A 12,799-nucleotide genomic window follows, 5' to 3' on the forward strand; every position below is an offset into this window, starting at 1 on the left:
TTTAAGCATCTGTCCATCCTAAAAATAAACACAACCACTGAGCTACATCATGATGAGATTTATCCTGTGACAAACCGCTGTCCTCTCTCCCCACCATTGCATCCATCTCAGTACTGATCTGCATACACTGAGAAGCAACGCACAGTATGTAAAAATTTTTACCTCAAGAAATGTAAATATTCCCAAAACTAGACAGGATTTCCAGTAACACTTTACGATTGCTTTCATTAAAGAAGGCTCCCGTTTGTGTGTCTTGGCTCTCAAAACTTCCTGATCCCAGTACCTGCGACGAGAAACAGCACAGTGAAGAACAGCGTGTTCACCACAGGGAAACGGGGGAGGGGCTGAGTGGGAGATGGGCCCTCACTACTGGGCGCTCTGTGGGGCCCCGTAGATGGTGGCTAACTGCGCTCAGGGCTCCTGAAAGATGAGCGGTGCAGACCCTGAAGCACCAGAACAAAAAGCTTTGAGGAGGAAAAGTCCCAATTCTGGAAATAAGTTCCTTCCAAGCTCTGCTGGACTCACAGGTCATGAGCCACTCAGGGGGGCAGCCTCCCTCCTCCAGGGACCCCACCTCCAGGGACAGAGCTTGGCCTCCAGGGCCGTGGCTGTGGGCTCCCTTCATGTCCACAGATGCACAGGGAACACGGGCTCCCCCAGCTCCCTTAGCTGGGCTGACCCAGCTAAGCCCAGGGCCAGTCTGAGGGGGTGTGCGTGCAGTGCCAGGGGAGGAGGCTCAGAAGAACCCAGAGGAAGGCAAAGCCCCCCACACACAACTTTAGCCCCACGTGGAAATTCTCACTCTCCCTCCTCTCCTCCCTGCTGCCTGTGCTCACCCTTGCAGCTCTTCTCCAAGGTGCTGGGAGCGATCTTCTGGAAGCACCAAGTACATGTCATCTTGTGTTAATTTCTGTTCATGACCAATTTTAAACAAGGGGTTTAGCCACCTGCTAAAAATTAAAAGGACAGTGACATATATCCAAATTCTCTCTGCTCTGCTCAGATGCTCAATTGTACATCCAAATTACACATCTCTAATTAGAATCCTACATTTATGGCTTTGTTAAATAAAAACAAAAAACTACATTTTAAATATATAGAGGTACGGGGGAATAATTCGATAAGTGTTTACACACTCACATACATACACACAGTCCCTAACTCTGTACTCTGAGAGGCCCTGGAAGCAATGACACACTGGTAGCATTCTAGCCCCCTGATCTTGGGGTTTGGAGTAATATACACAATCACAATTTTTTTCCTCTTGTAAGAAATATTAATGTCTCTTATCAGCTTTCAAATATTCAGAACAGTAGGATTAACTATAATCACCATACTGCACATTACATCCCCATAACTGACTCATTTTATAGTGGAAGTTTGTGACCTTTGGCCCCCTTCACCCAGACCTTGGCTTTTAATACCTTCTTCCCTAAAAGGAACCAACTAAGAAATGGCTGGTTCCAAAACTGGGGCAGTGTGTGTCAGCATGTGATAATTCTTTTTTTTTTTTTTTTTACACTGTAATATAAGTGCCTGACATGAAGCTTTGGAGACATCCATGTCAAAGACATCCATCTTTGGTGAACACGTGACAGCTACACAACGAGATAAAAAGCCAGGCCACCCCACCCGTGAAGTTCCCGCTTTTAGAAAGCTCTGGTTGACCTGATAACAGACCATCTCACTGACTGTTCAATTCTCCCTTCCTGCACTTTAATTCCCACTCTTATTTTTTAAATTCGCCAATAAAGAGTGAAACTTTAAAATCCTAGACACCCCACCCTCAACCTCAAAAAGGTGGAACCCCAAGTCCAAGCTTGCTCATGAGTGCTCTCTCTCTACCCAGGATCTCGCTGTGTCACCCCAGGGGTGTCTTGTACCCTCCAGGACATGTGAGTGATATACCTTGGCATTTCAAAGTTCCCTGATGGTTGTTGCTGAGACATGTCTCACAATCCTAAGAACCACAAGGGCCGGTCCAGCCACAGCACTGACTGCAAAAGGAGAATTTCTGTGGGGGCTGCTCATATCTAGTATGAGCCCTGGTGAGCAGAGCCCCAGGCAATCCTGGCAAAAACCTCACTGTCTACAGGCTAAGACCAACAGGCAGAGAAACTCAAGATGGGTCTGGGACATCTTGTGCCATAAAATAAGGAATCATGAGGATGTGTAGGAAGAACAGAGAAGCTTGAATGGCTCTTGCTAGACAAATCTGGGATACTTTGAACATCAAAACAAATAAATGGCAATGAACCTTAACCCAGTAAATAATTAAAGAATCCATGAATCTGTGGTGCTACTTAAACAGGAGAGAAAGGAAAGCTCTTGCAAACAAATGCAAACAAACATAAGAGGAGTAATCAGTTATTTTAAGCTGTGTATATAACTGAAAATGTACTATACTGAATAATTTTTAAGTGCAAGATATTTACCTTTATATGAGGAAAATCACTTGGGAAATTGTTTTGTGATTCAATCTATAAACTGTGTATTCTAAGACATGTCTGTTCTAGATAGATGCTTAGTCCCTTGTGCAAATCAAGTGCTGGTCCAAAGGACTGCTGAAATTTATATGCTTACTGATATTTTACACTTTTTTATCCTGCTAGTCCTGTAAAGTTATAAGTCTGCACAATAAAAATGTTTAATAATTAAAAAAAAATTAAAAAGGAACAATCAAGTCAAGAAAATCATCAATGGAAATTAAAAACTGGTTGAAAGTTTGAAGCAGAAGATGATATTTACATAATCTCAACTTATTGCTCTGTAATTATTTATTATAAAGGGGAAAAAACAGTAACTGTACAGATGATCTCGCCAAAAAATCTATTCAGATCAATCATGCATTATTTAGATGATAATAGTTAGCATGCAGAGACAGCCCATAGGTAAACACCATTTTACTGATTTTGCCAGGGTAAGGAAATTTCCAAGACCAGACCATAATAACCCATGGATAGAGATCAAACCAATTAGTCCTAAAGCAAATCAACCCTGAATATTCATTGGAAGGCCTGATGCTGAAGCTCCAAAACTTTAGCCGACCTGAAGCAAAGAGCTGACTGATTGGAAAAGACCCGGATGCTGGGAAAGGTTGAAGGCAAAAGGAGAAGAGGACAGCAGAAGATGAGATGGTTAGATAACATCACTGACTCAATGGACATGAGTTTGAGCAAACTCCGGGAGAGAGTAAAGGACAAGGAAGCCTGGTGTGCTGGTCCATGGGGTCGCAAAGAGTCGGACACGACTGAGCAACTGAATAACCACAACAACAGAGATCACATTTCTTTTATCCTGTTATTCCTAGGACAACATGGGTACAGATGCTCAAGAAATATTTATTGAATGTATAAATATCCATGACTCATTAAAGAAGCAATAAGACTAAACTTCAGATTTTGCTAATCTGGGTACCTTGGCACCTCTAAAGAACCCTGGTCCAGCAGTCAGAAGACTGGACTCTAGTCCCAGCAGTGGTGCTGAGCACCTAGGGCCTCAGCTGTCCTCTGCTCCAACGTCTCCACTCCAGTTCAGCAGTTCTACGACCTTTAACATCTCTAGGTCTCAGTTTCCTTCCAAAACAATGGTGCACATCTAGGAGCTTTACCACTAAGCAGGTTTGAAACATGTTGGGTGATTTATTCCACACTTGTCCCCTACAGAAAATGCTCAGGGAATCAGCACTGGGACTTACCCAGATGATGACACCCTGCCACCAAAGTGAAAGCGTTAGTCACTCAGTTGTGTCCGACTCTTCGTGACCCCGTGGTCTGTCCACAGAATTCTCCAGGCAAGAATACTGGAGTGGGTAGCCATTCCCTTCTCCAGGGGATCTTTCTGACCTAGGGACTGAACCAGGTTCTCCTGCATTACAGACAGATTTTTTACCATCTGAGCTACAAGGGAAGCCCATAAAAGACCCTGTTTAAAATTCTGCTTGAAGAGGAAAAGATGCTCAGCATCACTAATCATGAGGGAAATGCAAATGAAAACCACAATGAGACAGCAGCTCACGCATATTAGGAGGGCTACTATGGAAAAAAAAAAGAAGAAGAAATAGTGTTGGCAAGGATGTAGAGAAACTGGAAATCTGCACACTGACAGTGGGATTGTAAAATGGTGTATCACAAAGGACAAAGATTTTTTTATTTGATTTACATGAAGTCCTCAGAGAAGTCAAATTCAAAGAGAAATAAAGTGGCCCTGGGGTTGCCAGGGCCTGGGGACAATGGAACTGGGCAGTTAGTGTTTTAATAGCACACTAGTACAGGATGCAGAGAAGGCAATGGCAACCCTCTCCAGTACTCTTGCCTGGAAAATCCCATGCATGGAGGAGCCTGGTAGGCTAATAGTCCATGGGGTCTCAAAGAGTTGAACATGACTGAGCGACTTCACTTTCACTTTTCACTTTAATGCTTTGGAGAAGGAAATGGCAACCCACTCCAGTGTTCTTGCCTGGAGAATCCCAGGGACAGGGGAGCCTGGTGGGCTGCCATCTATGGGGTCACACAGAGTCAGACACGACTGAAGCGACTTAGCAGCAGCAGCAGCAGTACAGGATGAAAAGAGTTCTGGAAATTGGCTGCACAATAATATGAATAGACTTAACAATACTGAACTGCATGCTTAAAAATGGTCAAGACTATAAATTTTATGTTGTGTGCATTTCCCACAATTTTAAAAAATTTAATCAGAAACAAAAATGGTACCTGATGTGCCTCATTTGGAAGTCTTCCTGTGTTAGAATCTAGACTTTGCCACTTCCTTGTTATATGACCGTGAACAAGCCACAGAACCTCTCAGTAGTGACCTTGGGAAAGTGGGGAGAACACCTGAAGAGAACACCTCCCTGGGATGCTGAGAGGGTCAGTGATGCTCTGAACAGGACAAAGTCCCCCCAGACAAACAGCAGTCATCACCACCACAGAATGCTCGAGTAATCCCATGTTGTCCCCAGTAGAGAGCCTCTGAAAGTTTGATACATGAGGTTATAAAAACATCAGTGCCCAACAGGAAGAGGAAAGACTTCTCTCCTTTCCTGGCAAGGACACAGGCAATGAAAAGCCATGGACTCTGAAAGAGCCTTCCCAACTTCTTCCCCTCTATAAAAGTGCTCTCCAGCCCTGGAACTTTGGGGACTTACATTTGGCTCTCCACAAATGCAGACCTCAAACTGCAATTCTCTGCTGATTCTGAATAAGCCCATTTTTGCTGGAGAAATATATGACACTCTATTTGTTCAGGTCAACAGAAGGAAGGGGATCAACATGACTGGGGGACCCATGGAAGACTCCGAAAGGCAAATTATCCACTTGACACATCTGAAAGGACACTTGTCTCAGGCTGATCAGATGCAGAACTATAAAGACCAAAAAAATCAATAATAAACTACAGGTGATAAACTTAAATTTGTTAGGAAGTTTATTTTGCCATAAGGACATACCAGTAAATTTGAATATACCTTTGGGATGTTCTACCTCTTGCTTGAAGCTGTGGATATTGTATAAAATTATCAAAACTCATCAAACTAAACATTATTGAGAACACGTCAAGGCCAGAGAAACAGCCCTGCAGAGCTCACCCAGCCTCCTTCTCCAACATGTGGATTTCTGACTGTTAATGAAGAATAACAAGTGGTATTCTGAAAATAGAGCAAAGAATCCTAGTTTGAAATTTAACATTTCTATATATTCACAATCGATAGTTACTAAGGGCCTTACAGGATCAACCTCCCTAAACCATCTCAGCACTCAGCCAGTCCACATACCCCTCAAGTCATCAGCTTCTCTGACAAGAGTCTCTGGAGAGTCTGCCTTGACACCAGTGACAGTTTCCACATCCGCACTCACTCTGCAAGGGGACAGTTCACTGAGAGGCGGCCAGTGTCAGCAGAGCAAGGATGTAATCATTCCCTGAAGGGTCAAGTGCATCTGGTCCAAGACCCGGCTCCACCTCATCCCTGGGACAGGTCCTGCACTCACCCCCAGCCTGCTGGGCTCTGGGATGAGGGTGGAGAGAAACCAGAGCTCACCCCAGAGGCTGCAGTGAGGACAACAGGGACATGGCCAGGGAGAGTCTCAGCAGACTGGACAGTCCAGTCCCCGGAGGGACACAGTTCATAAACCAGGCCACTGATTTCCAATAATGGGGAAGAAGAATTATTCAATAAACCATAATGGGAAAATGGGCTGTTTTAGAAAAAAATGGGGCCTATCTTACATCAAAAACTAAAAAAATTATAGCTGCCTTTACTGTTAAAGTAAGAAAAAAGTTAAAATTAAACACAGAGATTTAGATGACGTTAGGATTTTTAAAACACATACTACAAAAGCAACAAGAGAAATCAAAAAGAAAAGCTCGATTTTAATTAATGATATATAATTTAAAACCTCTAAAGAACAAATTAAAATCTGAAAAAGTATCATATGCACAATTACAAGTTATTTCAAAACTATAAATGTTCTATAGGAAAAATACTCTACTAACAGACATTTGAAGAAACACAAATAAATGGCCAATAGACATAAAAAATCTTCCATCTCTACAAATCAAACCGCAACCCACTCCAGTATTCTTGCCTGGGGAATCCCGTGGACAGAGGAACCTGACAGGCTACAGTCCATGGGGTTGCAAACAGTCAAACTGGAACAGGTGACTGAGCACACATAAATCAAATAAATTCAAATTAAAACTCTTTGAATTATTTTTAACTTTAGGCCCAGGAAAAAAACGTAATTCAGGTACTCAAAGGTGACAAGGAAATAAGCTCACAAACAGCTGTTAAGAGGGCAAATTGATCTGAACCTAATGGAAAACAATTCAGCCTTTCACTAATTATTCAACTTCTGGGAATTTGGAAAAAGAACAGATGCACCAAAATATATGGTCATAGATATGCATCATATCCTAATTAGCAATAAACTGTGTTAAACAAAAGTGAAAGACTGCATAAATTTCAATTAAATACCACATTTTGACAGAAACAGATTCACCGATTTAGAGAATGAACTTGCGGTTGCCAGGGAGAGTGATGGGGGAAAGGGATAGTTAGGGAGTTTAGTAGGAACATGGACACACTGCTGTATTCAGGATGGATAACCAACAAGGACCCACTGCATCACACAGGGAACTCTGCTCAATGTTATGTGCCAGACTCGATGGGAGGGGGGTTTGGGGGAGAATGAATACATGTTTATGTACAGCTGAGTTTCTTTGTTGTCCACCTGAAACTATCACAGTGTCAGTTGGATATACTCGTATACAAAATAAAAAGTTTAAAAAATAAATGCCATATTTTGAACATTATTTAATGCTACAAATAAACGTTAACCATAGAAAATTAAGAAGGAATTAGGATCCAAAGATATTCAAAGTTATAGAAAAGTGTGCATAACACAACATTGTTAAGCAACTACGCTACAATAAAAATTAATGCTAAAAAACCATGAGTTATAATTTCGATTAAAAAAACAACTGTGCATGTGCAGATATGCACAAAAATTTCTAGGGGAAAGACTAAGAAATAACCAAAATATCAGCAAGTATACCTGGTTAAAAAAAAGAAAAAAAAATCCTTGTTCCTTTCTTCTTCTTCTTCTTCTATGTGCTCAGTCATGTCTGACTCTTTGCAGAGAAGCCCACCATGGGATTCTCCAGGCAACAGTATTGGAGTGGGTTGCCATTTCTTACACCAGAGGATCTTCCTGACACAGGGGTCAAACCCATGTCTCTGTGTCTCCACATTGGCAGGTGGGTTCTTTACGTCTGGGCCACCTGGGAAGCCCTTCTTCCATAAAGTTTTTTATAGAAATAGAAAAATATATATTCTTTTCTAAAATTCACAATTACCAATAGCCATAATGTATGCCTTCTCGTAGACTCTAAGTCCTACCTGTGCTGTGAAAACACTAAAACCCCACTGAGGTCATTTGTATAAAGACAATAAGCTAGTTATTGGCATCATTTATAAGTTGAGAAAGCAGATGAAATGTAAGAAAAGCAATACCCAATGAGAAGATGAAAACTCAGTTTTTCTCTACAAGCTTGGCCTTGTCTCTGGGCAGCACTTCCTGCCTGTGCTCATTTCAATTTCCCAGGACAGTGAGTGGGGGACATGAGGAAATCACGAGGGTATCTCAGACTTTACATACAGGATGGCAATTGTGGTCACCAATTAACTTCACAAAGTCTGGATCCCTTTTTAAAAGTTAACACTGAAGGAACAATGCCAATGGGAGGAGTGGCTTAAAGCAGAAACCAGCCTCTACCTTCCATCAGAATCTCCTGGAGAAACCCATCCCCAGGGTTTCTAACTTTACAGAACTGGTCTAGAAGGAGCATGGGGCAGGGGTGGGAGGGGGGTGGTGATGTGCATTTCTAACAAGCTCCCAGGTGAGGAGGATGCTGCAGGTCTGAAAGCCATATTTGAGAACACCCACCCAAAGCTTGATAATAGAGACGTTTCACGTGCATCATCTCCAACAACAAGATCTTTAAGAACTTCCCTTGAGAAACTCCACCTACAAGACCAAAGGTGTGTTTGGAATCACCTTCTCCCTCCATTTAAGAACAAGAATCTCAACAGAAGCAGCTCAGTACTGCAGTTACATCCACAACAACACAGGCTAGGAAGCCAGACTGCCTGGTTTGGGATCCAACTCTTACTAGTAGCTCTGTGTTGGTAGGCAACCTGGTCAACCTCTTGGAATCTGGGGCAGAATGGATATATGTTTGTATATGGCTGAATCCCTTTCCTGTCCACCTGAAACTATAACAACATTGTAAATCGGCTGTGAAAATGGCAGTCATTCAGTCATATCTGACTCTTTGCGACTCCATGGATTATATAGTCCGTGGAATTCTCCAGGTCAGAATACTGGAGTGGGTAACCTGTCGCTTCTCCAAGGGAATCTTCCCAACCCAGGGATCAAACCCCGGTTTCCCACATTGCAGGCAGGTTCTTTACCAGCTGAGCCACAAGTTTATAAAATAAAAAGTGTTTTAAAAAGTTACTCAATCTCTCTGCTTCAGGGACTTCACATGTTAAATAAGAGGTAATAGCTCCTTCCATTCCAGCAGAAAAATTGGAAATGGGTGCCTACCCAAATCAATAAGAAGTCCTCACATTCCCATTTCCATGCACATATATTTTGAAAATCCACAAATAGAGCATGCCTTGCCCTGAAGAGTCCCTTGCCCTGTCTGAAGTTAAAGGGAGGTGTCCTTACTTTGTTATTATTTATTGTCGTTGCTGTTTAGTCACTAAGTCATGTCCGACTCTTTTGAAGCCCCATGGACTATAGCCCGCCAGGTTCCTCTATTCATGGAATTTCCCAGATAAGAATACTGGTGTGGGTTGCCATTCCCTACTCCAGGGGATCTTCCCCACCAAGGGAACAAACCCATGTCTCCTGGTCTTCTGCTATGGCAGGTGGCTTCTTTACCACTGAGTCAACAAGGAAGCATACACCCATATTTTCTCTTCTTGACCCTCTTTCCTTAAGGGCCACCAAATGGCCAAGAGATGTAGTTACACACACTGAGTACACCACCACCAGAACAAGCACAGAAGCTTCTGTTTCCTGGGAATCCCCAAGGACCTCCCATGTGAAGAAAAGGAAATATCAGAATGTGTGGGAAAGATGGATGGTTTCAGGTCCAGAAACGAAAGATATGATAATCACTCAAGTGTGATTGAACCCAAAGGTTCCGGCCCACTGAATTAGTGGTCCCAACTATTAGACGGAAAACTTCAGTTAAGAGCTTCACCTCTTTGAGCTGCTTTTCATCTGTGTGTTTCCTCCCAGCTCAGGGGCCCCTCAGTGGTTTCAGAACCAGAGGACTCCTGGGCAGGACCACCTGCATCAAGACCATGCACTGCTTCTGGAAAGGCTAGAGATGCAGATAAGACCCCACAGGCTTCAGGGACCCCATCGCCAGGGTGACTCTCAAAAGTGGAAGTAGAGATTCACAGTAAGAAAAGGGGCTGGTCAAATACATCTTCCCGTCCTCTCAATTTTTCCCAGATAAAAGCAAAATGTGTTCAAGAATCATGTTCCTGTTCATTTTTTAAAAACTGTTTTTTACACACATGAAATTTGTCACAACTAGCTACTGGAATATAGTGAGAGATGCACACAGAGGGAGCGAGGGAGACATGGTCATAGACACAGTGACAAGGGAGCCCGGTGCAGTTGGAACTCAGCTGTCACCTCAAGAATATGGAGAAAGCTGGGGACATTATTGGCAGATGGCAACAGGAGCAGAGCACTAATTAGATAAAGAAAGTTGTTCAGGGCTGTTCCTTTAGCCGGGAAAGGGTGCGAATTATTTCAGAACAACGAATCTGGAGGTGTCCTGGGGAAGCCGGCTAAGGATGGATGTCCGGGGTCCAGTCCTTCTCCCGCTGGCGGTGACCCCCCTGGGCAGCCTGGGTTCTCAGCCTCCCTGCCTGCTGCTCCCGCTGCTCCTCCTGCTCCCCCGGGACTAAGGAGGCTGACGGGGCAGCGAGCTGCAAGGCAGGGAGACCCTGCGCCCCGCCACCAGGTCCCTCTTCCCGTTCCTGCTACCCCTTCACCCAGAGGGCGCAGACAGGGACCCCCGCGGCCGGCATGGGGCGACCCCACCCGCTACAAGCACCCATCGGAAAGCGCTCCCTCGCCCTGACCCTCAGCCCTTGAGAGGGGTCAGCAGCGTCAGGCATTGGCCCTGAGGCGGCGGGGTGTCTCAGCCCAGGCGGGGTCTCACCAGAACAGCCGGGAGCAGACGTTCGCCTTCTGCGGCGGGTTGGGCTTCTCCTCCGGGGACACCGGCTGCATCTTGCCCGCCTGAACCCGCACGGGCCGGGGCCATGCGGTGGGGGCAGCCGGGGCCACACGCAGGTGTGAGGTGACGCCGCAGGCACCGCTGATGGAGGCGGTGGGGGAACCTCACGGCGCGGGGAGCAGGACCCCAGGCGCCCCGCACTGCGCTGCAAACTCTACCAGAGGGCGCGCTCTGAGCCCGGGCCCCCACCCAGAAGGTGGAGAGGGAGGGGCAGGCTGCTGCAGGAACGCCCCTCAGCTGTGGTGAAGACCTGGAAAAAGCTGGCAGAAGGAGATAGCAGCCCGCCCTCCGGGCACGCTGCCCTCATCAGGACCAAACAAGGGCGCTGTGGGAAGGTCTCCACCTGGAATGCAGCGGGACCCTGGGGTCCTTCCTGGGATAGACCCCACCCCACCGCGAGATACCCTGAGCTAGTGGCCAGTACTGGCCAGTGGAGGTGAGAACTGATGACGGGCACAAAGCTGCCAGGCTACTTAGATGACAGCCCCAGGCTCCCAAGTGTCTGTCCTACTGCTAGGCTGGCCCTGAGGAATCCTGTTTTGATAAGAGGAGGGAAAACGAAAGACCACAGCTCATTCTTCTCCTGGCATCAAGGACAGTTACTCAGCAGTGAACTAAACACAGAGAAAAGCACATAAGCAAGAAGTCAAGGTTTACTTTGTTTATCCCTCAAATAAATAAATTTTAAATCGGCCAATAAGCGGGTATCACTACAACAGGGAAATAAAGAACTTCAAACCTTTTTCCCATATATGAAGCCCATATGAATATATATGAAGAAAATAAGTGCATTCAAAAGTATTATTTCTGGAATGAATAAACAAAGTGTGGTATAAACATACAGTGGAGTATCACTGACCCTTAAAAAGGAAGGGAATTCTGACACGTGTTATAGCGTGGATGAACCTTGAAGACTGTTATGTTGTGACTTAAAATACTTATTTAGTCTTCATGCTGTTGCTGGCACCTAAAACCCTTAGGTGCCCTAAGAGTGAAAAAATATCTTGATAATTGTAACAAGCCCCTTTCAACTACACCTGAGTTTTAGTGAATGCATCTGTCTGTCAGAAAAACCAAACACCTGATTAAAGGCTTGGCAGTTTCAGCCCACCCCCCCACGTCCAGGGACAAGAGGGACTGGAAACAGTTCAACCACCAATGGCCAGTGCTTTAATCAACCTTGCCTAAGTATATTTCTTGAAGCCTCAATAAAAAACCAGTAGGATGAGGTTCACAGAGCTTCCCAGCTGGTAAACCTGTGCAGGTCCTGGGAGGGTGACTTACCTGGAGAGGCCTGGAAGCCCCTCCCCTCCCCCTACCTTGCTCTGCATCTCTTCCATCTGGCTGTTCCTGACTTGAATCCTTTTATAATAAACTAGTGATCTAGTTGAGTAAACTGCTTTCCTGAGCTGTAAGCCACTCTAGAAAATTACCAAACCCAAGGAGGGGGTTATGGGAACTCTGATTTATGATCAGTTCATAAGAAGAACAGGTAGCCACCTGGACTCATGACTGGCTCTGAAGTTGAGAAGGGCCAGTCTTGTGGGACTGAGTCCTTAACCCACGATGAGGTCTAACACTAACTCCAGGCAGATAGTGTCAGAACTGACTTAAATTGCAGGACACAGTTATGTCTGGTGAGTTGGAGAATTGGTCAGTATTGGTTAGTACATACACGGTGTCAAGAAGTACTGAGTCACCAAAAGACAAATACTGTGATTCCAGGTATATGAGGGGCCTAGACTAGTCAAATTCATAGAAACACAAAGTAGAATGGTATTTGCTGTGGGGGGAGGGGCAGTGTGGGGCGTGTTTAATGGACACAGAGTTTCAGTTGGAAGATGAAAAAGCTCTGGAGATGGACTGTGGTGATGGCTCCACAGCAATGTGAATATAATCAATGCCCACAATAGTACATTTAAAAATGGTTAAAATAGTTCACTTGTGTTATGTATATTTTACCATGTAAGGG

The 12,799-nt window shown here is 44.7% G+C and overlaps 1 protein-coding gene across 1 annotated transcript in view; it reads right to left on the bottom strand.

Annotated features, from left to right (window-relative positions):
• The window catches only part of LOC122447241 (ATP-binding cassette subfamily C member 4-like), a 21,325-nt gene extending 10,505 nt beyond the window's left edge, over nucleotides 1-10,820 (bottom strand). The window contains exons 1-3 of the mRNA XM_043477778.1: nucleotides 10,750-10,820; nucleotides 837-947; nucleotides 163-283 (exon numbers count right to left, since the gene is read on the bottom strand). Of these exons, the coding sequence (XP_043333713.1) occupies nucleotides 163-283; nucleotides 837-947; nucleotides 10,750-10,820 (303 nt within the window). The remainder of the gene's footprint in view (nucleotides 1-162; nucleotides 284-836; nucleotides 948-10,749) is intronic.
• Between the last annotated feature and the right edge of the window lie 1,979 nt (nucleotides 10,821-12,799).

This window comes from Cervus canadensis, chromosome 9 (genome assembly GCF_019320065.1).
Source record: "Cervus canadensis isolate Bull #8, Minnesota chromosome 9, ASM1932006v1, whole genome shotgun sequence".
In the NCBI taxonomy this organism is placed as follows: domain Eukaryota; kingdom Metazoa; phylum Chordata; class Mammalia; order Artiodactyla; family Cervidae; genus Cervus; species Cervus canadensis.